At 43.2% G+C, this 25,058-nt stretch overlaps 1 protein-coding gene across 1 annotated transcript; it reads left to right on the top strand.

The window, feature by feature from the left end:
* The first annotated feature begins 828 nt into the window (after window positions 1-828).
* On the top strand, window positions 829-21,794 carry col6a1 (collagen, type VI, alpha 1). Its single transcript, XM_068571638.1, has 35 exons — window positions 829-1,095; window positions 1,951-2,080; window positions 2,636-2,836; window positions 2,927-3,086; window positions 4,261-4,374; window positions 4,482-4,502; window positions 5,299-5,319; window positions 5,432-5,476; window positions 5,572-5,625; window positions 5,774-5,818; window positions 6,137-6,163; window positions 6,273-6,299; window positions 6,445-6,489; window positions 6,600-6,653; window positions 7,263-7,325; window positions 7,412-7,474; window positions 7,581-7,634; window positions 7,726-7,761; window positions 7,879-7,941; window positions 8,213-8,275; window positions 9,794-9,856; window positions 10,506-10,568; window positions 10,668-10,718; window positions 10,804-10,839; window positions 11,049-11,111; window positions 14,537-14,602; window positions 16,398-16,433; window positions 16,777-16,813; window positions 17,012-17,020; window positions 17,117-17,250; window positions 17,569-17,669; window positions 18,383-18,569; window positions 19,148-19,319; window positions 19,429-19,458; window positions 19,765-21,794. The coding sequence occupies exons 1-35, from the start codon at window positions 1,014-1,016 to the stop codon at window positions 20,373-20,375; spliced, it is 3,027 nt and encodes a 1,008-aa protein (XP_068427739.1). The 5' UTR covers window positions 829-1,013; the 3' UTR covers window positions 20,376-21,794.
* Window positions 21,795-25,058: the final 3,264 nt, after the last annotated feature.

Below are 25,058 nucleotides of genomic sequence, written 5' to 3'. Positions count from 1 at the left end.
CAAGATGCGTCAGCTGCTTTTCATTAAGTTTGATGAAGTTACTCCAGTGTGTAGTTCTTGTTCTGCATGGCGCTAGCAGGTTTCATTGAAAAAGTATTAATAAAAAAAGGATTTGGCAACAAAGCATTCACTGATTTCTCATCATAGATGTCTAGAAACCATCCATCCATCCATTATCTTAACCGCTTATCCTCATTAGGGTCGCGGGGCGCTGGAGCCGATCCCAGCTGTCAAGGGGCGAAGGCAGGGTACACCCTGGACAGGTCGCCAGTTCATCACAGGGCAGACATATAGACAAACAACCATTCACACTCACATTCACACCTACGGGCAATTTAGAGTCCAATTAACCTATGCAGCATGTCTTTGGACTGTGGGAGGAAGCCGGAGAACCCGGAGAGAACCCACGCTGCCACGGGGAGAACATGCAAACTCCACACAGAAGGACCTGCCAGACCAGTATCCGAAACCCGCCCCGCCCGGGATCCGAACCACAGACCCACAGATGATTTCTCATCATAGATGTCTAGAAACCATTGCAACATAATCTAGATCAGTTTGTACGTGCACTCTCTTTCCTACAAAGAAAAAAAAATCCCAATCTGTGCATATTGGAGCCTCCCTCGCAGTCAGCAGGTTTCTTGTTTATTCTTATGTCCCGGTGGACCTTGTAAGGAAGCAGGCATATCTGGGATTTTGTGTACACTTTTGGCCCCGTGCGCGCTCTATTCCCTGTAACCCTCATCGTGTTCCGAAAACGCGCGTGAACGCTATCCTCCTCCTCCTCTTCCCCCTCCTCCTCCCCCCTCGCCGTGCGCTCTGGTCCTCCTCTGCGCGCTCTGTGTCTCGCCTCGGAAAAACTGCGGCGGAGCGCAGGATTAGCAAAAGTTGACCGAATCGGTTGAAAGGTACCGGGCTTGGGTGCCGGAGTGCTCCGGTGTTTGTTTTTCTGGGGACTGGGGTGTTGTGTTTTGTTTGTTTCTTTAAAACTTTAAACGTTTTGCAGTTTAGCCATGGAGACTCTTGGTCTCCTCGCGCTGCTGTGCGCCTTCATGGCTGGAGCCCAAGCGCAGAACCAAAAACAAAAGTTTGCGGGTAAGTTCGCTGAAAGTATGAAGTACTTAGCAAGACCACGTTCTGGTATCTGATGTTAGTGTACATTATGTTGCATGTACGGTGGTCTTTCTGTGTTTGAATGTGACATTTCATATGCTGATGTGAGGTTTGCTGCCAAAGCTAGTCCAGATGTTCGTTGTCTTTTTGGGGTTACGCACTTTCCGAAGTCTGAGGAGCCTCACAAATCAGCAGCATAGACGCAATAACAAGTGAATGTAAGTGCAGAGGATGTCAGTAGCCTAGCCCACGGTGAGCAGGCCCTTGTTCGGTCCCGTGGTTGTTTAATTGGGCTTGAATAGTAAGGGTTGGGGTGTAAAGCAGACTAAGTTCTACCAGTGCTGTGGATGCCTAAGCAGGTGAGGGCGCCTCAGCCCTGCCAAGGTGCCCTGCAACAGTTATTGTACAGGTGTGCACACTAACAGTGAGGGTCAGTCCAGGCCTGGACCTGTCCACCTGTACAAAGATGGACGGACCATCAAATGATTGGGCGCAGGGTGCTCCAAGGTTCCTGTTGGCTTAGCCTAGGCCTCCAGGGTGGCAGTAGTGTTACCTGTGCTGACGTCACTTGAATTAATGGGTGCATGATTGATTGCATGCCTTTTGGATCATGGTTCATACACACGTTGCTGCTGAATGGTCATGTAGAGATGGTAACCCTTGATTGAGCGAAGACCTATCCTTACCGCAACCATTTGAGGTCAATGCCGAACCTCAACCGTCCCGCAAGAGTGACACTAATCAGGGGGTGACCATCTCTACGCAACCTTGTTCAATAAATGAGATTTGCTGACAGCCATCTTTGTTTGTTTGTTTGTTTGTTTGTTTCGTGAACAGATTGTCCGGTTGACCTGTTCTTTGTGCTGGATACATCTGAGAGTGTCGCTCTCAGATCAAAACCTCCCAAATTTTATATTGACCAGATCATTACCTTCACCAACAACTTCATAGATGAACTCAAGGAATAGTAAGTTACACACATGCACACGCACTCACACACACACACACACACACACACACACACACACACACACACACACACAATCATAAAAGCTAACTTAAAGAGGAAGTAAACAGTGGTTTAACTTCACAAGGTGCTGCAGTGATGTCTCGGTGCATTCTGAGACACCGTGACGTCACAACAAACCACGCCCACGATTTACACTTTTAACCACGGGGGGCAGTGAAACCCTCTTTCTGTCTGGTGTTAAGTTACTCTTTAAGAGAAATAACAATAAAAACGAAAGAAGTACTTTGGTTTTACCAATTTATTCGGTCGTTACAGGTTTTAAATGCAGACTTGCAATCTGCAAAGTAACTGAAGCGGTATTTGCCTCTGACATGTAGTGGAGTAAAAATATAAAGTAGCATGCAATGTAAATACTCACGTAAAGTACAGTGACCACAAAGCTGTAATGAAGTGCAGCACGCAAATAAACAAATGTATCTATTCCACCGTCTTTACCATGTTGCATAGTAATACGTATGTTGACTATCAGATGACCGTTACTCTGCTTAACAGTCGTCACCGATGCGACCGCACCTTGACGTGGAACTCCGGAGCTCTGCACTACAGTGACGAAGTCAAAATCATTCGCGGGCTGAGCGACTTGAGGACAGATCGCAAGGCCCTGAAGGATGACATCACACGCATCGACTTCATCGGCAAGGGCACATATACCGACTGTGCCATCAAGGAGGGCCTTGCTCAGATGCTCATTGGGTAATGGCAATACACACACACACACACACTGCAGCAGAGGAAGTAGTCGTAAGAGGAAGGTTATTTATTTGTTTGCGCGTCTGCTTGCAGGGGAACGCACTACCAAGAGAACAAGTACATCGTGGTCGTGACTGATGGTCATCCTATTACTGGTTACAAAGAGCCATGTGGCGGCGTGCAGGAGGCCGCTAATGAAGCCAAGCAACATGGAGTCAAAGTGTTCGCTGTTGCCATCTCACCTGACCAGGAGGTACAAAATATGCACACACACATTTGTACTTATATAGTGGTTTGCACAATACATTTCCCAATCACTCTAACTAAATACATAGTTTTTTTCAGTCGGTTTCTTAATAATATAGTGTGTTTTTAATTTGTATCTAAGTTCAGCGTGAACAAAGTCATCTTTCAGAACAATCTGAGTTAACCAATTCCCCACAGTCCTAATGATACATGAACAATACATTATATATTTTAACTTATTAACCTATTTACTCTTTGAAATTGAACGGAAAATACTGAAGCTTTAAAAAAAGAACCTTCTGATAAGTAATTAAGATTTGATTTAATAAACCCTAAAATCCGGAAATGACTTTTTTTTTGCTCTTCCGTTGTTTTTTTTTAATTGGGTTCGATGCCTGAAATAAAGTCTGGGGTTAACACAAGTGTAGGCTTTGTTCTTTGATATATAATACTTCAATAAATACATTTTTAAGCTTTTACTTAAAAAAGGCAGTTGCAAGCTGCCACGAAACCTCATCTCGCCACCAGTCCTCCTTCTATCCTCCTGCACATCCTCCTCACATCCTCCTTGTTTGTACTTCATGCCTCTTGGGGTTGGTCGTTTAAAAACAATCGTAAGAGATGGTGGATAAAATCCTGTGTCTGTTCAAAAATGCACTTTTGAAACAAACAGAGAGTTTTATACTAAAAACACTGGATCTGATGAACTCAAACTGCCAATGTCATGGAGCCAAAATTTTGAATCCATTTTTTTTTTTAACAAAACCAAGTCTCTACCCTCAAGCAGGCTGTCTGTGTTAACATAAAAGGTGAAATTAAATTAAAGTGAACTGAGTTGAGGGTCAAGTAAACTGACCTACATTTTCTGGATGGCATTACTCACAAGGTCTAAAACTCGGACCACATATATTTATTTTGGATCTGAACCCATGAAGTGTATATGTCTGTATATATTTCCACATTCTTCAGGTAATTCAGGTATTTTAAAACATGCATTCTTGTGTGTTTCTGCCGAGACGTAAGTGCCATTTTTTACACACTGCGTAATGACTGGATTGATGGCAATAATGTTCCAGAAATGATCTTTTAGAGCTCAGTCAATCTATTGTTTACCAGAAAGCATATTGTAGCTGCTCTTTGCAGCAATGCACTGATGATGTTTGCATCTTGTGTGTCTCCAGGAGACCCGACTGTCACTCATCGCCACAGACCCGAGCTACAGACAGAACTTCACTGCTGCAGACGACACCAGATCCACAAAGATGGGAACTATTCGAGCCATCATTGAAATGATCGTATGTATCCTCCTCTCCTCTATTCTACTTTCCTCTCCTCTTCTCTGCATAAGCATAATTCAACATTTGGAGTTTGAACTAACTCAGTTTTCTTTCTATCTTTTCAGACAAACGAGACAAAGGATGCGGTAAGCTGGTTTTGAATGGAAGTCAAGAAAAAAAATGTTTGCTATCTGCATGTAAAGGAGTCGGCACGCAGTAATTGTGCATGTACTGTACTAATGAATTAATTTAGTTCATTTAGTTCATTTAGATCTGAGCAACATGTCTAAAAAATGACTTAACTGAGGGGTGAGTCAATATTATATTTTTTAAACTAAATATTCCAACTGCAGAAGTGTTTACAATACTTTTTTCTGATGCGACTTGAATAAGACAAACTTACTGTCAAATACTTTGGCTGAATGTCACGGCTAGTAAATATTTACAAATCAAATCTCCACTGAGCACAGTGGATTCATTTGTGTCTACTTGAGGTGTTTATTTAGTGCAATACATCTAGCTTTAATATAGTTGAGATGTTTAGAGAATCTGAATTTTGTGCGCGTATGCATGTGTGTTTGTGTGTCTTTTTGACGTCGTTACATTCATCTTGTTCGTTCTCAGTTTGTGTATCTTGTTACAACTGGCCTCCACTGCCATGTTAACTCTCTTATACCAGGAAACAGGGTGGGGTCACTCAGGACCGCCACAGGAAGCTAAAAGGAGATTGCAGTGATTTTCCCAAATTTACTGCAGCTCTATCTTAAATATTGGCTCCGCCCTGCTGTCATTAGATAAACTAAACATCAAACCAGAAAGAATAGGGTCATCCCACGTCTCCTTTTTTAGATTTACCACTAAAATCCTCTACATATATGCAGACATAGGGACACCTTTTTCTCTCTACGGTGTTAATTATCTTTCTTTTCTTTTTCTCCTTAGTGTTGCTCTTTCGACTGCGTTGTAAGTATGCCGTTCATTATTATATCCCCAACATAGAATCTTCTCAATCTTTGTTCTTTTGTTCTTTGAGCGGTTGTTTCACTTTTTTTGTATTTTGTTGTTTTGTCTGTAGGCTCCAGGAGGGGATGTAGGACCAAAGGGAGACATCGGTGCAAAGGTGTGATGATACACTATGAAGCATTGCAGCCAGAGCAGTCAGTTGCAATTCAGGTGGTTGTCAGAACTTTACATTGTCTTGTTTCCTCTCTACAGGGAGAAACAGGTAGACCAGGGATGCCAGGAGAGAAAGGAGATGTTGGCAGCGTGGTAGGTCGTTCTCCTCTGTCACCACCACCAACACACAGACATGCATGCAAAACAAACAAAACAATCATCACATCCTTTTTGGATTTGTCATGCAGGCTTGCTGGGCATGTCATTCAGATGATCTAATATTTCTATCTGTATGTTACAGGGCAGCCTTGGAGATCCTGGTCCTCTTGGTTACACTGGAATGAAGGTAGAGTGCACTTACAGGGTTTTTAAGTGCCGTATGTAATGAGTTACATCTTATCGCCACACGTAGGAAGTCACATATTCCGGTTACTTGCTGTACATATTGTGGTCTTCAGATAAAGGTCGGTTTCTCCATGTAGCTCCTTTGCGGTCCAGTCCTCTTTTGTTACACAGTTTGTCTGCAGTGTGATGGCCCTGAATGTGTTTGTAATTGTCTGTGCTGTTCAGCCGTTGACGATCCCAAGAAAGACTTGACCCGCCTCACCAATCACTTTGCTGCGTGCGATGCTAATGCTAATGACGCGTGTATTTCTCTTTCCAGGGAGACCGCGGTGGCAAAGGAGGAAAGGTAATCTCAGAGCACAAAAATTACACTCATGATTCAGCGTAGGCTCTTGGATTGCCGTACTGTGTGATTGAAGCGCACGGCTGACTGATGTTGTGTGTTCTATCTGCAGGGTGATAGAGGACACAAAGGCTTCAAGGTGAGCTCCTCCTACCCGCTGTTTGATCTTCAGACGGTTGATCTCCAACTGTGATATCTCTGAAAGCTAATGATTACATTCTTCTTCTGTCACTTTTGTTTTTCCCCACATCTTTTCTTTGTTTTTATCTTTCGCTAAATCTCAGGGAGACAAAGGTCGCGGGGGAAACGATGGCATTGACGGACGCAAGGTGAGTGCCAGACACACGCACATTCCAACAAAGCATCTCTGGTCATCTGGCTGTTCTCTTGGCGACTCTGACTTTGTTTAAAGAGACGTTTCTCTGGTTTCACTTATTAGGGGGAGGATGGATTCGCTGGTCTTCCCGGCTGTAAAGGATCCCCCGGATCAGACGTGAGTACCTCAATCTTAGAATAATCTCGCCGTCGCTGTCCGACATTTTGTCCTTGACTGCACTCACACATATGTCACACATTAAAGGCTGTTTGAATCACAACCAGACGGAAACAAATCACGAGACGTTAGCGCACTCTAACGATGACATCCGGTTGGATGACTGCAAATACACAGATGGGCATCTGTTTGTTAGGACACACACACACACACACACACACTCTGTATCTTTCTATTTCGGTGTCTTATAATCTACTTTAACAGACATACAGACTCAGACGGGTCGTATCCGTATAGCTGCCTGAGGCGCAGCCGCATTGTTTACAGATTAGCCATTAGCAACAGTTGCATGTTTAGGAATGCCACCCCCGGCTCGGCCCAGACCGGCATCGCGCCCCGCTGCAGGCGCACTTGGCCCTTGGCTCGTAATCACAGCAGCGTTTACATTCCCTGCTGTCAGATTGTTTAAATGAAGCCATACTGTCGCACTGTAAACAAGCACGCATACGTGAGCATATGTGCACGACGGGCCTCCGAGATTGAGTGTTGTGGCTTCAGCTGCTTGTGATCATGTACTGAGAGACGATGTCTGTGTTTTTCGGCTTCCAGGGCCTGCAAGGAGAGTCTGGACCGAAAGGAGACTCTGGTCCTTATGGACTGAAAGGAGCAAAGGTAACAGATGAAATAACATATGCGCTCTTGAAGATTTCAGATAGCCTTTCCGTGGTCTGTAATAAGACTTTGTGTGCTTGTTTCAGGGAGATCCTGGAAGAGACGGCGAACCGGGAAGGCCTGGAAGCTATGGCCCTCTGGGACCGCAGGTAGATCAGTGCAGAGAGAATCACAATGGCAAGCGACAGACCTGTTCACAGTGCCTCAAACTACGCAGGGAATATGATACACGTGCAAATGTCTGTGTTGTGACAGGGTGAGCCAGGCCCTCCCGGAAACAACGGGGACAAAGGAGAGCGCGGCAATGACGTAAGCGATGAACCTCCCGACAACGGCGGAAGCATCAACTTTGCGGTCGTTAGCGGTCCATCTAACGTCCTGCTTTGTGTGTGTGTTTCAGGGCGAAACAGGACAGAACGGAAGGAACGGCGAGACCGTAAATAGGATCAATATATAGTCTTTCAATTGTGTGTGTGTGTGTGTGTGTGCGTGTGCGAATGAGATTGTGACAGCTACCAAAATGTGTGTTAACATTTTTTTAAATCCCTTGTAGGGACAAGTTGGAGAGAAGGGCGAGCAAGGTTCCCGTGGAAACAGAGGTCCAAGAGGAGGCGTGGTAAGATGAGGAGGAGGAAGAGGAGGAGGAGGAGCCCCTTAATGTCTATCTGATTCTAGCACTTCTTCCTCAGACATGCATGGGAAATATTGTTTAGCAGTATGAGTCAACTGAAGCCACACTGGCCTTAATGGAAAACTAATTCCCTGTGTCCTCCTAATCTAACTTTGTTTAAAGTTTTTGTTTGAAACTTGGCTCCTTCTGCTTCACTTATCTATTGTTACAGTCATGAATGCCTTCAGCTTTACACATTTGTTCTTGTCCTTGCCAGGGGGAGCCAGGGCCCCGTGGAGAGCAAGGAAGGGAGGGCTCCGCTGGCCCCAACGGAGACCCCGTAAGACACACTCATCTACAACCACACACATATCTACATGGACTCACACAGCAGCTACAGCTACACTGTCAGTTAGGAACCGCCCACTTTTCTCTCTGGCAGCATCCTTTTCTTTCCAGTCGTAGAGAGCGCGTGCGCGTGTGAGAACTCGTGCGTGTGCGTCCATATTTTGCGTTGACGGGGAGTGCACTGGGCAGAAGCCTAAACAGAGGCGAACCTGGCTCACTCCTCCAGCTCCCCTCTCTCCTTCCCACTTCTTACTCCTCGGAACATCGACACTCAGTCTTTCCCCTCTGACTCAGTTCTTCTCTCCGTGCGCATGAGCCAAAGCCTCAGTATGGTTTTCTTAATAAGGCACCAGGCAGTGTAATAATAATAATATGTTACAAGCATTAGTTGTGGTAACCTCTGTGATGTCAGAACTTTCAATGGTTCTTTTGTGCTTTCTGCTGCGCCTCATCTCCTCATCAGAGCTGAATGAATAGTAAAGAACCCAAATGTACCGAAAACATGGAATAACTGACACGGTGGGCCGACCTCATGCACTCAGGGAAAAACTGACATGCAGTAATGTGCTGGACTTCATTTGCATTATTTGAAAGGAGCCGTAATGTACTGTATTAAATATATTGTCACACAATAACAGTGTTTTTTTAATGTATTTTTGGTCAGTGTTAACTTTAAAAGAGCGAAGCACTGACACTTATGCAAATGTTCTTATATTCGGTCTTAACTTGAGTCAGATGTGCAGAGCATTTGTTTTTTCAGCTCTGGCAATCCAGTACATGGATAGAGTGTAGCTGACGCTGTATACAGGCTTAAACACACGTTTTATAAAGTAGCCTGCAGGAAATCTAACACAGTATACATACTCACTATTACATTTAAGTGTTGTTTTTTTCAATTGCGACAGTGTGACCTCACTATAAGGACAGGACTGGGCTGCTGCTTGCAGCAGCTGGAACCAGCTGTTTGTTTGCCAGGAAATGGAAACAATTCAAACTCTAACTCTGTCTATTAGCAACAACGTCTTGTTTTCCATTTTATAAATTATGTGTCAAATGTACCAGCTGCAATGTGAGGATCAGACAGCTTTGGGGAATTCAATGGGGAACTTCAAGCGAGGCTGAACACTGTGATGACTTTAGTATTGATCCTCTCATCTGACTTTAAACAACAGTTGGACCTACAAAGACTCGTCCAGCATTGGCAATGTGCTTTCCTACGCTGGGAAAACAGTGTATTTTTCTAGGCTTTTATCATACAGAAATGTCTGTAAATGCTTACAATTGTCATATCTTTATTAAAACAAACAAAAAAATCCATTTAGTTCAGGATATGAACTAATAATCTTGAAAAATATGCAGCAGGACTTTGTGTTGTAGGTTGTGTTGGTTCATAATTCAACCGAAATGGTGTCAACGGCCGTTGCTAGGTTTGTTTTTCAGTTTTAGCCATGTGGTTGTCTTTGTTGGAGTGTTTTAACGATGTCTCATTAACGGTGGTGTTGTTTTCCAGGGCGAGTCTGGCAGGGCCGGGTCTCCTGGCTACAGAGGGGATGAAGGCCCACCTGGACCAGAAGTGAGTCCAACATCGTGCTAAGAGCACCCAGAATCATCGCCTTGCTTCTAGTGATAGGATCCTACTTGACCACAAGTTAGAACCGTTCTGGTTATCTACCATGGGAGTTGTTTGTATTAGTGCTTTTATCAGACCTAATCTCTTCTTTTTAAAGGAAAAAGGATCAGTTGGAAAATTGGGATTCAAATCAGAATCCGATCACAGTTGGTGGGTTGTTTGGTCCCTGTTAGTTGATGCTGATCAGACAACACTCCCATGAAGATAACTGTTGGAGTATAAAAAATGCATTTTAATTGACAGTATTAGGTTTTTCTAAACTGTAATTGGTGCGTATTAAGTCATACATATTTGATGTCTTGAAGTTTTGTTTTAAGGGGCTTTAAAATGATATAACCGAAAGCAACTTTACAGCTTCATCTGTAACGCATCATAATGTGCCGTTGACTGTATCAACAGCAATCAAAAGGCTGATATTATCATAAATCATGTATGTTACACACATTGTTACAGCATCTAGGGCTAAGTTATGGGATCGCCATAACCTGAAACAGATTGCTATAAATAATTGTTTCGTAAACGGAACATTCAAACGTTTTCAACACGCGTCTCATTTCATATGTTTCTAATCATATCGCTGCTTTCATCACAGGGACCCAAAGGGCCAAGAGGAATCAAAGGAGCTCCGGGAGACAGAGGCCAGATGGGGGAGAGGGTGAGTGTGGGAGACAGATGTGTGCCATCCATTATGTTCTTTGACATGAGGTTTGAGCAAGCAGATGGATGTGTAATTGTTTCTCTTTCTGAATTTCAGGGAGAAGATGGCGCAGCAGGAAACGGAACTGCGGGTTGTGTTGGTTTCCAGGTGAGGGTTGATGGTAGTCACTGCACGTGGTGTGTGACACACTGGGCTCCGTGTACCTGATTCTGAACAATCATGTCTTTTGTAGGGTTATCCTGGGTCCCGCGGTGACCCTGGTGAGCCGGTAAGTTCTCTTTCAACTTTCTTTTTTTTCTTCTTTTATTAGAAATCACATGTTGGGTCAAAACCAAAATCTATACGGAAGCTTTAAACTAAGCTGAACCAGATTGGCCGCCCTACTAGTTAACATTTACATGTCAATATGAGCGTCCATGTTTGAAGTTCAGTGTGAAATTGCCTCTTGACCTCTGGCATTTGCGGTGTGACCTTTAGGGTGGCAAGGGAACCCCTGGACCCAAGGGAGATGACGGAGACGCTGGAGATTCAGGCCCCGATGTGAGTCTGCCTCTGATTTGTCTCCTTTTTGCAGTTGTTCCTCGCTCTTGATCTCGTTTTATCTCTCCTCAATCCCTTCTTGGCAGAGAGCCCCGGCAGGATGTGAGTCACATGTCTCGGTTTATGGTCGCAAATACATATTTCTTTCTTTCTGGTCTCTTTTTTCACGTATTATTATAATCACTTTTTACTTTTCAGTTCCGACTTTTATTTTGTTTTTCTGCATTAGACCCTCACATACTTTCCTTAGTCCATCCATCTCGCTCTCACACTTGCTCTCACCTTCTGTTCTGCAGCTGGAAATGCTCTCTATATGTGAAGACATTTTGTGTGTGTGTGTGTGCGTGTGTGTGTGTGCGTGTGTGTGTGTGCGTGTGGGTGGGTGTGTGTGTGTCTTTGGGGATGAAGGCTCTGAGCTCATGCAGCTGTGTATATGTCGTTGTCAAGGATACCAGGAAATGAGCAGAAACGATGAAGGACTGTTCACTTCTTTTAGTGTGTGTGTGTGTGTATGTTTGTTTGTGTGTGTGTGTGTGTGTGTGTGTGTGTGTGCCCGCAAGTACATGTGCGTGCGTGTGTGCATAGCAACTGGACGTGTGTGTGGGATCGCCCATTTTAACACTTTAACCCCAGGTTTAAGTCGGCCATGTTTGCATTAACATTGACATAAACACTTCTGTTTGTACTTTCTCTCCTCCGTATGTCATCCGTATGTGCATCCTGACCTCTTGTCTTCCAGACGAGTCACACGCAGTAAGCTTTGGATTTACATTGTGTCAGATCAGTTTACCTCTTATTAAGTACTTGTGGCACTGCAGTCGCCTCAATGTTTACCTCCATATACGTTCATATTCTTGAGTAGTGACAGCAGTGTATATGGTCCTCAAATGAGCATCACTTTTACATTTTATTGATATGCACTTGTAGTAAAATATGTCATTTTGTTACCAGCGCCTGTGCTAAAAGAAAAAGTTTTAGAGTTTAATTCGCAAATACACTTATTAATTTTTTTGCCAAGAGTTAGTCTAAAAGTATTCAGCTCGAGCCAGCAGCTAGTTAGCTTAGCTTAGCATAAAGACTGGAAACACGCGAGCCAGCTTAGCGCTGTCTGTAATCAGCCTACCTGCTCATCTACAGTTCACTAATAAAAATGTTATATATCTCATTCAATTCATACAACGAGTGTTTAAATGAAGAGTTGTGGTTTTCTGCTATCAGTTATCTGCCCAACTTTCTTTCTACTCAATTCAGTTTATTTTCTAAAGCCCAACATCACAAATAAAAATTAGCCTGGAAGGGCTTTATAATCTGGCCTGCAGCAGTAACTTCTTGAGCCAGGCGAGCTATCTCCCAATGCAAATCTCCTCTCCGCTACTGGTCCATGTGTCCTGAATAGAAATGCATAATAAGATCGTCTCCTTGGAAAATATAACATCCATTACATTCCACTTATTCTCAGAGGCATTCATCCAACTCATTTTTTTCTCTTTTAACAGTCCGTATAGTCTTGTCTATGAACAGTCATTTGTTTGTTTCCACAAGTTTTACACTCGGCCGTTCACTTTTTTGAGCCGTGCAGCGGAAGAAGCAGTTTGCCGGTTTGACTTGAAATCGTGTGACGTCAAACTGGCCAACAACACATTCAGAGAGTATGATGCCACTGATGTTTGAGCGACAGGTTTTAAAATTGTTTAAATATTTTCACAATGTGCAGACATGTACTTTGTTGCCTGCACTTTCTTTGGCCAGAGGGAGCGGGGTGAGGTGTGGCGAGGTGAGGAGGAGGGGAGGGGGGGGTCAGAGGAGATAACGATGGAGACAAACCTTTTGACTTCTTCACCTTTTTCACCATTTAGCGAATACACTTTGGAATGTTAATATACACGTATTTGACAACGTACGTCGAACAGTCACATCTGGCTGCGCGCCGTCAAATATGACAAAGGGTCAGAATGTGTGTGTGTGTGTGTGTGTGTGTGTTTGGCGGAGGGTGGGGGGGTTGTGTCTGTGGGGATGATATGACCCATGTTTTCTACATCAGAATGTTTGAAGTTGAGAATGTGCAGTAATTGAACCCGTGTGTGTGTGTGTGTGTGTGTGTGTGTGTGTGTGTGTGTGTGTGTGTGTGTGTGCGTGTGTTTGTGTGTGTGCTCTTTCAAGGCTGACAGCAACTATGCATGTGTGTGTTAAAATCCAGGTGGTTGACATTACCTTCCCTCTACCTCTCTTTCTCTTTCATATTCGGTCCACTTTAGGAAGATGGTTCTATAGGAGCAGTGGAGATCTGCTGGTTTAAGTCTGCTTCCAACTCAGATCAAAGAGCAAAATATATTTATTGGGATGATTTGTGACCCTTTTGCCCTTTTAGGCGCCCATGTGACTACAAATCAAAATGTACTTTGTGTGGACAAAACCCTTTTCTGCATCTGAATGAATGAATATTTACCTGATTAGTCCCTAAAGGGAAATTCATTTTTTGATGAAGAAAATAAATGCAGCCCTATTCTGTTGAATAAGGCTTGAGTAAATTAGTTCTTTAAACCCACGCTTGTGCTATCGCAAGTCACTTTGAAAGCTGTTTGCTCCATTACGTGTAGCATCCGCATCCTCCGCAGCTGTCCATAGTTCTCCTCAAAACAAGATGCCGCTGCTTCTTTTGAGCGTCTGTGGGAACAGGGAACAAAAAAATGGGATAATTTGTCCTGAATTGATTTCCAGTGTTTAAGCTATTTATTCCCCCCATTTCTACAGTCTCAATCTCATAGCGATCAGCAGTAGGTCAGTGCAGCAGCTGCAGGGTGAGCGAGCAGCCAAAGCACCAGCTGCACTGGTGTGGCAGATGCAAGCCGGGCCGGGCCGGGCCGGGCCAGACCTGGCTTCCATATGGATTTGAACTGGATTCAGATGCTTTTCTCAGACCTTTCCCTTAGAAAGTGTTTGAAAAGCTGAAAGACTTTTGATTCCCATTCTCTCCAATGGGGTGGGGGTATCTCAAGCATCCATATTAGGCCCATTACCTTTCTCACTGTATGTGTCCCTCTTTGATTTTATGCCGATGACTCCCAAATTTACATCGCTATTCCACCAGGTGGTCCAGATTATTTATCAACACTGAGAGCAAGACAACAAATCAAGACATCACAGCACATGCACATAACTGTGCAGCAGTCCTATGTAGGCTTTCTAATTTATAACACACCCATAAGAAAAAAAAGCTGTCTTAAAGTCATAAAAATTAGTTCAAACCACGACGGATGTTTACAGCGCTACACATTTAACCTAAATACTGTACACGTACACAACATTAATGTAATGAGTGTTGTTATCCTTTCAAATGATACCTTTTCTTTTCTTTTTTTTAAAAAAGAAACTCAATGCAGGTGTGGGCCTCTCTCTCAATCTCCTTTAATTTTCTCTTTTTACAGAACGATGAACCAGGGCCTCCAGGAAACAAAGGGGCCAAAGGTCACCGAGGACCAGAAGGCAATCCGGTAAGAAAATCAGAGAGCTGATTGCCTGTGTGTGTGTGTGTGTGTGTGTGTGTGTGTGTGTGTGTGTGTGTGTGTGTGTGTGTGTGTGTATGTGTGTAGGTTTGTCCACATGTGTAAACCATTTATCTACTCTCACATTCAAACTTATTTTGGGGTCATTTTACTGTTTCACTGTTGTGATTGCCTGCAGCTGAACATCGTGTTACAGTAACCTAGCTGAATCATACACTTTGCATTGCATATCTATATATATACTATTTCAAAGAATGTATTTGTTTGTGTGACTGAGAGTAGCGCTCAAGCCCATTCGCTCCTGAAAAATAAAATTTTAGGAAAATATGCTCTTATTTATTTTTAAAAAAATGAATCGCTCAATCTTTTTCAGTAGCAGGACAGTGTTGTTTTCAACAGACGTCACTTAAACAGGAGAAAACGATGTATTTGTTGGGAAATATTTTCAGCTGCAGATTAATACACATATCTCTTGTGAGTATTTACAGCCCTGGAAAAGTAAACGAAACAAACTACTGTCCCTGTGTTATTGCTAACGAAGAGGTGTGCCAGCCATTGCAATTGTGCTGCTCTCATAGGATTTAAAGAGTTGTTGGGCAACAATGGAGCTCCATGTCAAAGCTTGATTAATAGTTTGATTTGGTCTTCATGTGGGATTTGCAGACACTAGAATCACAGAATACCACCAGACCTTTCAGACCTTCAACAAGAGCAAAGCAAAGCTTAGCACGGTGGATTTCACTCGCTGTGGTCAGAGGTTGTTAATGATCCCAAGAAAATGAGCTTCGGTTAGCCAATCTCAGCACTCAACAAAACATCAAACCGCATGCAAGACACAAAAAATGGCATCCCTTAGTTTGGTTCTGAGTATGTTGGAAAGGTCGAGTAATTCCATTTCCCTTTCTCCATCTGGCACGAGATAGCTTGTGAAACCATGTGAAAGGATGAACGAAGATTGGATCTAAATATAACACGCATGAAGACATGTTCCTCAAGTCCTCAAACTTTATACTTTCACACATACACTACTTTCTGTCTCTCCTCCTCCTCCGCCTCCTCTTCTTCCTCCTCCCTTTTCCTCTACTTTCCATCTTTTCTCTGGCTTGTGTCTCTGCTGCATATTTCTGTATCAACAGTTTGCTTCATGTACTCTTTGGTATACAATCTACAATTAACGGCCATCTCTCTCTCTCTCTCTCTCTCTCTCTCTCTCTCTCTTTCTCTCTCTCTCTCTCTTTCTCTCTCTCTCTCTCTTCTCTCTCTCTCTCTCTCTCTCTCTCTCTCTCTCTCTCTCTCTCTCTCTCTCTCTCTCTTCATCTCTCTCTTTCTCTCTAAATCTCTCTCTCTCTCTTCATCTCTCTCTCTCATGTGTGTTTGCCTGTGTGCACACATGCAAGCTATACTGGCGTCTTTGTCACAGAAAGGAATGCTCTTAAACCGACTTTAATGTCTCTTAAAACAAAACAGATGGTTTTCCTTCAGCCAAGTGAAAAAAAGCAAAAAAAACAAAAACGCTGTGGCGATGAACTTTTTGAAGATTCACACGCTGTTGCAGAAAGACAGTCAAATGTGTGGGTGTGTATGTGGGTTTGATGACTGATGGATTCTGGTTTGCAGTCAAAGGAGTTCAAGTGAAATTCCAGTTAAAATAAACTAAAAAAGTATTCCAGTGCTTTTCTTTGTTATTTTGAAGTCAGATAGACGTTAAACATAAAAAACATCTTTCACTGATAGGTGGGCTATCTTATTTCTTCCTTTTTTCACTATCTCCCTTTCTGTGCAGGGACCTATTGGGCCTCCTGGACCACCAGGAACTGATGTGAGTATGAAAATAATTCAATCGGTCCATTTCATTTGAACTCTCGCCCTCATTTCCGTCCCATGAAAGATCGGCTAAGCACCCCAGACTTAATTCCCCCCCTTCAGGCTGCTCTTGTTTTCACCCTGAAACCGATACTGAAAGCCATACATTCAATTTCCTTAACACAAAAACCTGAAGCCTTCCACCGACCAGTCCTCTGTATAGAAAAATATCCCCATTGTCATGTTTTATTTTCTCATTCTGGAGTAGCTTGAAACAATCTTGCCTCCATTAAGTGATGTCATGTAATTTAACAGTACATTGCTGTCCTGTAACATTGAACTCCACCTTCTCTCTTCAGGAATGTGAAATTCTGGATATCATCATGAAGCTCTGCTGTAAGTAGAAAACGCTCAACAGAAATAAAGCCACATGTCCACCACACTGAACACGTTTGCCCTTTTCAACTCATTACCTGATTATCCAGACTTGAAATCCGAACCTGAAGATTGTGAGGGTTTACCCCAGGTTATGCTGCGTTAAATAACTTTGATTTGTTTGTCCCCTCCTTCATCCTTTTCCTAATCGTGCCGCAGCTTGTTGTGGTAAGTTTGCGCTAAACTAAAACAAAGTCATTATCATTATTGTCTTCCGCCCTCCACGGCTGTTGCCATCCATTCTGATTTTGTTTATGCCCCCAGAGTGTAAGTGTGCGGCTCTGGACTTGGCGTTCATTGTGGACAGCTCAGAGAGTATCGGTGCCACAAACTTTGCTCTCGCCAAAGACTTCATCATCACAGTCATAGACAGACTGACCAAAGACCAGCAACTCAAGGTAATGTCCGAGCCAGTTCTCTCGACATCTGATTGTTTCATAATCCCCCATCGTTGTGAAATCATCTTTTAAAGATGTTCGAAAAATGCTGCCCTGAGAACAGACCTCAAAATAGCAAAAGTGTAAATGAAAGACATTGTCTCTTGGTTTTTGAAACTTGCTTTGATGTCTCCCCCAATGACTCTCTCCATCCAGTTTGGATATAATTAGTCAGGATGGGTGGGACGCAGAAATGTTGACACAGGAAAATGCATGCTTGCAGACATAACACAACACAGACCAAAACACACAGTCACCATGCAGTGATTTTCTTTCCAGTTTGCAAGCAATCAGTCCGGCTTGAGCGTAGTCCAGTACAGTGGATCGCAGGCCCAAGAAAAAATCCGACTGGAATCCACTGGCCTCATCGCATTTAAAGAGTGAGTTCACATGCACGTGCAATCTATCGAGCTCACGCTTCTTTGGTGATTTTTCAGTGTCACCGCACACGCAATTTTCAGCAGTCTTCGGTCTTATTAAGAGCAAGGGGATGACATAACATCATCTGTTTGCACCAAGTTCAGAAATCCCCCAACAGGTTCAGCAAAGCTTAACATGTAAGCTGAACGAGATAAGCAGGGGAATAAAGCGAGTTCTGTCAAAAGGGCTTTGCAGCATCTCAGCTGTCTCATTGACACATTTGTCTATTTACCGTGTTTGTTACGAATAGGAAATTAAATGTCATGTTTAAAATGTACCTTTAAAAATGACTAGCCAACATGCTTTACACAAGCAGAAATGTTGAAGCAAAGGTTTTTGCTGTTAGGGGGTAGAAACATGGTTTTACTATTTATTTACGGATACAACAAATGAGCTGCAACTCGTTAAGAGAGAGCTTTAGAGGTGCAGCTGTTTCGGGGGTGGGTTGGTGACAACCTACTACATGTGAACAATGAGTGAGTCCAACCCTTTCCCCTTCTCCCACAGTCTAGACATGTAACTAATGAACCAATGATAAATGAATAAACGGTAAAATAGATTGATCCTCATTTGTATATATTGGAGTTTTTATTTGACTGATTTCCTTTAAAAGCTATTGATTTTTGTGTTGTGTTGTATGTATGTGTGTGTGTGTGTGTGTGTGTGTGTACAGGAAAGTGAGGAATATGAAATGGCTGGCTGAGGCTACATATACAGGCGAGGCCCTGGATTTCGCCCTGACCAACACACTCAGCCTGATGACGCATGAGAACAAAGTCGTTATCGTTCTCACGGACGGACGTTCCGATATTTCCAGGGACAAGATTCCCCTCAACGTACTCTGTGGTAAAAATCTCCTGGTAAGTACAATACAGCTGGATAGACAACACTAAACCTCCCCCCCCCTCCGCCCACTGATTAAGTGTATGCCATTAGTCCCGAAACGCGCTGCAGGTTGAGTCACCCGACATAACAACATAAATGAAAACATTTCCACTTAAATTAGTCTAAAAAAAATTTCCCCAGAATGCAGTTAATAAAGTGTTTGATGCTCAAAATGTCCAGGTGGCCATGCCACCTGGCGAAGGTTGTGACGCTCTACCCTCCAGCTAACATTCAAACATTACTAAACCCCGGCCAAATCCAACAGTAAAACCAATCTAAACACAGTGGGTGGCCTAGCCAGGTGCTCCTCCCTTTTTGTTTGTTGTTTGTATTGGGTGGAAAAAAATTAAAAAAAATAATATACACTGTATATCCCACAAAGAACTAGTCAACAACTTTTTAGGAACGGTCAATGCCGCATTCATTTGGGCATTCGTGAATGCCCAAATGAAAAACATGAAACAACCTTGCCACACTCTTTATTAAAAATGCAAATATATTATAGGAATGAATAAATTGTGAAGAAATAATAAATGTAATGAATCCCCTCCAGGTGGGTGGTTTAGGGGTGAAGGACTACTCGGGCCGTTCACCCAACCAAGAGCAGCTCGGGGAATTGGTTTGTAAGAGTGACAGCAAACCAGGCTTTGCCTTTGTCCTGGACAACTTTGCCGAGCTGCTAGATGACACTTTCCTGCAGAACCTCACATCCAGAATCTGTCAAAGTAAACACACACACACACACACACACACACACACACACTTCTATCAAGTGAATACTTTTGCTCATCCCAAACACATTGATGTATTAACCCGTGTTGTTCTCTCATACAGATAAGACGTGCCCAGACTACAAATGTCCCCGTAAGTCTGTTTTTCTTCTCCAATACCATGGTTCAATGTGTTTAATGGTTACCTTATCTTACTACTGTTGACCCAGTTGTTTTCTTTTCGTAAAATTCTCTTTCTTTCTCATACTCGGTCTATATGACTTTGAAGTACATTCAAATATTCATTCACAACAAAGACGCACAGTAAATGAGACCTGAAATAAAACACAAAACAACCAAGAGTTAGTGAAATGTGCAGGTTTATTGTGTAAATTCTGTCATCGACAGAGCCACTGGAAACAGCTATAGATCGGATGTATTTTGTGTGTGTGTTTTGCAGTGTCTTTCTCTGAAAATACCGATATTTTGGTGATGATGGACAGCTCCGCAAGTGTGGGCCAGAAGAACTTCGACACTACCAAGACCTTCGTCACCCACTTGGCCGAACGTTTCCTGACTGCCGAGAGGAAGAGGGGTGCCACCGTCAAAGTGGGTGTGGCCCAGTACAGCCGAAGCGCCCGCATGGAGCAGGCGCCAACTAGCAACTTAACCCTGCTGGCCTATCACACTGAAGAGGCGGCCTTCCAAAACGACGGCACCAACGTGTTAGAGGCCATGGAATTCGCCGTGAAGAGTTTACGTGGTCGTGGAGACGCGTCGGGGGGCAGGAAGAAGCTGGTGCTGTTCTCTGACGGCAGGTCTCAGGCCGTCACCGAGCCCTTGCTGGAGAAGCGCGTTCGTGAGGTGGCGGACGCCGGGGTGGAGGTCTTTGTCATCGCCGTTGGCAGCCAAGTCAATGAGGTCAACCTGCGCACGCTGGTGAGCAAGGGGCGACGGGACGACATCAGCTACGCCCAACGCCACCTGTTCCGGGTCTCAGACTACAGCTCTCTGCTTCAAGGGGTCTTCCACCAAACAGTCTCCCGCCGGGTGTCCACCAACACGCTTTAGATTTTTAGTCCCAATATGAATATTCAGTCTCACTCATTTACCATACACTGTGTTCGAGTACTTTATAAAAAAAATTTAAAAAAATAACTGTCACAAAAGGACAAACAATTGTGTAGGTCAAAAGGGAATGTTTTCATGAAGTTTACCTGGAACTTTTTTACCCTGAGTTGAGCTTCCGAGGCAGATAATCTCAGGCTGAGTGTAATGTCCACCTTCTGTGCTGAGATCATTGGACTATAACCCAAATGATGGTGCTAGCCTAAACAGTTTTAGTGCTCGTTGTGACAGTACACAACTGGAAGAGAATAATGCCCGGAAGGTCAGTTTCAGGCCTAAAATTGTCCCATGTCGAAAGGGGTTGCCTTGTCCCTGGAGAGCCAGAGTAAAGGCCACAACTAAACTAATGTATATCTTTTAAATGCATTGGGCTGATCTCTACTCAGGTGTACTGCATCCCTACATCATTTTCTGAAAATTGGCTCGTCGTGGCTACACTCTCTTGTCTCTCCAGGACTTAAAGCTCCTGCCATTCGAAGGATTTGTATTAAGGATTTAATGTGGACTTCGTTATGTAGCTCCTACCACTTTTTCAAGAGGTGTCAGATTTTTGGTGTCACAGTTTTACAACGTATAGGGGGAACCAGCTGTGGAAGGAAAACATACAAATTCTTTGGCAAGTGCTCGTTTTACCTAAATAATTGTGAACCCCGAAGGCTGGCGAATGACAGGCTATAGTCAACGTTCTTTTAGGGTTGCAAAGGTCAGTTGGAAAAGCCATAACTTATTACCAATTTGGTGAAAAGTCACACCCTACATCACTTGAAAGCTTTGTTAGATCACCAAACCGACAGGGAAAACAGGAAATGACATCCGACATACTTCCAAATAATCCGATCCACACTTCACCTGGTAATAATGACGATGCCACAGCTGGACTCAACATGTGTGATTCTATCCAAGTGTGTGTATCTGTATTTGTACATCAAGTGCATGTATATGTGTGTGTGAGAGGGGGGGGGGTAATGTGTAGCCCTGGGTGATTGTTCTATAAACAGTTGTGCCGGGGTCACTAGTTCAAATGGCAGAAACCAGAGAGGCATCACACACATACACACACACCCATCATTGAGGTAGGAAAACATCTGTCATGGTTGAAGGTTGGAAAAGAAACCTATGCTGTAAGGCCCTCACACCCACATACACACATAAAACTGTGTAAGTTTTATGATCCCCTCAACTGCTTCACACTCTCAGTTTTGTTGTCGTCAGTGGCCCAGAGTCACTGTACTGTTGTTATTATCTGTGGTGCTATTAGTCTCAGTGTATCCACCTCTACCCATGTTGTTAAAGAAGATATTTTTACCTGAGGATACAAAACCTTAGTCGTGTTGTGAGAGCTCCTTCAATAAAAGTTGCTACACCAAAGTGTCTCAGCTCACGTTTGTCCACACACACACACACAAATCTGTGGCTGCCATAGCCAGTATAAAAAGATGCATTTTATATGTTCATGCACCTTGAGAGATCTTCTTCTGATATAGATTAACTCTGTGAAATGCAAGCACTGGACGATGAAACACAACTTTCAGCTCAAAGAAAAAAAAAGATTTCGTCCTGATAGCAACATGGCGCTAACCTTCTCAGACTTTGCTGATCATTTGACCATTTATTTTGTTCATGGCTGTACCTTGTGTTGGATGCTAATTAGATAAGTACCCTTACATGCTAAACAAAGGTTTAGCTGCTGAACATCAGTATTTTAGCATTGTCCCCTGAACATGTTAGCGAGCTGATGTCAGCATTTAGCTCAAAGCGCTACTGCACTAGTACAGCCTCACGGAGCCGCAAGCATGGCGATAGACATTAAGGGTAATTTACCCTTAATTACCCTTAATAACATGTATTCGCTAACTTTGTTGCTGATCTGCAGTTACGATACAGCAGAGTCAAAAAGAAAAAATGGCGGAAAAACTTTAAAACTACCACTATTCTGTTATAAACGGTCACTTGATTTTTACATCTCAAGCAAATTTGGCAGATAGCTTTCTTTATTAATCCAGAGTAGGAAACTCATTTGTCACCATAGACAACAACATACTTATACAGACAACAACAGAAAAGATTCACAGTCCACAACAGATAAACAATATGAAACAAGACAACAAGACACATAACCAACTTAAAAAGATGCTAAATTTAAATCTAAAACCGCAACTAAAGGTGTTCATTAAAAAATTAAACTGCTGCCGGGACAAAAGACCTTCTTAGTCACCCAGTCGAACACTTTGGCATCCTAAACCACTCACTGAATGTACTTCTAAGTTCTTTAAAAACACAGTGTAGCAGATGGCTTTCAGAGGAAACAATGTTTTTTAACTTGGCCCTTGATCTCTTTTCTAAAGTGACCTCTAGTGAGTCCAGGGGAAGGCCAATTACTGAGTCAGCCTTTCTGATCATCTTATTGAGCTGTGTACACAATTGTTAGCTATTCTAGTGATGCAATTCGAGAGCAATGTTCAGTGGCCGTTTGCCACCACTTTTGTCTGTCGAGAGTGAAATATCTACTTATAACCTAACTACTACTGAACTACTGAATGACTTTCTGTTCTGTCGAAGATAATCCAAATTAATCATGATAACTGCAATTACTATCTTGTAATCTATATTATTAATACAAAATATGTGTCTCAAAAACATTTGTCTCATTGAGCCAAACCAAAGAAGACTCTTTACAACGTTTGCGTGTATGTTCTTTTTTGCAAATGAAACAACAATGTTTGTAATGGTTCCCCCCCTTGACCTTTGAACGAGGAATTCTTCTTTTGCTCTTCCACAGCAGGGAGGTCAGAGGTCAGGCACAGCTGCAGCACAGCAGCCCTGGTGCCGGTAGAGATATGCTCAAGGGAACTTCAGCAGGCAGATCCATGCTTGTATTCGGGGGAGTCTGCCTTCTACACTGTCACAATAATTAATCCGCTTTTTTTGAACACCTGGTTTTTAGTGATTATTATGAAGTTTTTCTCATTAAGTTACGTGCTGAGACGATGATTCACTAAAAGATCAACAAGGTAGAAACAGATGACAGCAGTAAAAAACATGTTGTAAACATACTCCCACTTTTGCCTATAGGTGTCTGGTTTCGGGAGGCTGTATTTCTGCACCGAGTCGCTTTAGTATAATTCTAACGTCAGTATGCCAGCACGCTTGTGATGACAATGCTCATTAGCTGTTAGCGGTAGTGGCAATAGGTTACTCAGGCTGGAGGGACTGCTATGTGGGGATAAAAGCACCATGGTCACAATGTCAGCCGAGAGTGAAGGAGCAACCGTACACATGCCTAGAGCCTTGAGCAATGAAAGCAGAGGCTATGCATTTGATGCCAAGTAGGGCTGATGCTCAACTGCCATTTTTCTAGCATTAACCTTTTAAAAACCACAGGATTCTAATCTGGATCCTTTTTGTAGGTTTGCAAATACAACATATAAATCACTAGAAAATATATTGATGTTATTCACCAAATTAAACACCAAAGCCTTTGCTACAGGAATCAGTCAGCCAACAGTCACTCCGACTGCAGACAAATTTCAGTGGAACTCTCCCAGCTTGAGTTTCTTTGCTTTTTTTTGAGACACATGTTTTGTATCAAACCTTTACAATCAGACCTACAGCTGAATTTCAGTGGAAATGTCTCAGCTGGAGTTTCTTTCCTGCTCTTTTTCACTGTTGTCCTGATTTTGATCTTCTTATGTCCATTCTTGTGTGTGTGCATGTACATGCACTGTGCTGTTCGTGTGTGCGCTGTTTGATGAAGCGCTTCCTGTGTCGAATCATTTTTGAAGAGCCGAAGCCAAAACGGCACTTTTCAGAGCATTCCACAGAGCCGCTGCGCGTGCGTGTTTTTGTGCATGTGCATGGTATGCCCACTTGCTTGGTGATGCATATTTCTTTGCACAATTTACATCATGTGTGCACCTTCCATCTGTGTGATTTCTGCCTATGTGGCTGTGTGTTTGACTGTGAGAGGGACAATTCCTCAGAAATTTGGCTTGGCTACTCTGCAGTTTTTCCGAGACCTAATTTCCTCCCTCCTGTTTGCTGAAGCTCTAGTGATTGGACTTCTCACCATCTTACTCTCAGAGCTGAGCGCAACCATTTTGCACCGAATATTACGGGTAATGACATAAGTTTCCCACATGTACTGGATGTGTGCACAATCTTGTGTGTGTGTGTGTGTTCGTGATGCACTATGGTAACAACTCCCAGCTGCCTTGTCTGAACAGAAAGCACATCTGGGGAAAAGGAGGGGAATATATTCCAAAATGAAACACAGGAAAAGAGGATGTAAATGTTAGCTTATTGTAATTTTTATGTAATATCCTGTTTGTTTGCTCATTGTGCATTTCAGATTCAGGAGCTGCACTAGGCAGCATCTGCTAGAACTGCATCCCTCCCATACGCAAACATATCCGTGCATGCTTGCAGATATCATGAACATGCATCCTGCTGCTTGGATTTGTGAAATTACACACATATTACTTGCTTTGCTTTCATGTTTCTCATTGTCGTCTCGGCTTTCATCTTTGTGCATGTTTGCGCGTGACCTGAACTGAGTCGTCCCTGGTGTGCTTTCCGTGGAGCGGTGAGGGAAAAGTTGCAGCGATGTCGGGAGAGTTGAGCTGTTCC

Source organism: Clinocottus analis, unplaced genomic scaffold (genome assembly GCF_023055335.1).
Source record: "Clinocottus analis isolate CAN_PGR_092001 unplaced genomic scaffold, fCliAna1.0.p SCAF_11, whole genome shotgun sequence".
NCBI lineage: Eukaryota > Metazoa > Chordata > Actinopteri > Perciformes > Cottidae > Clinocottus > Clinocottus analis.
Note: the sequence above shows the minus strand (reverse complement) of the source record. Positions and strands in the feature narration are given on the sequence as shown.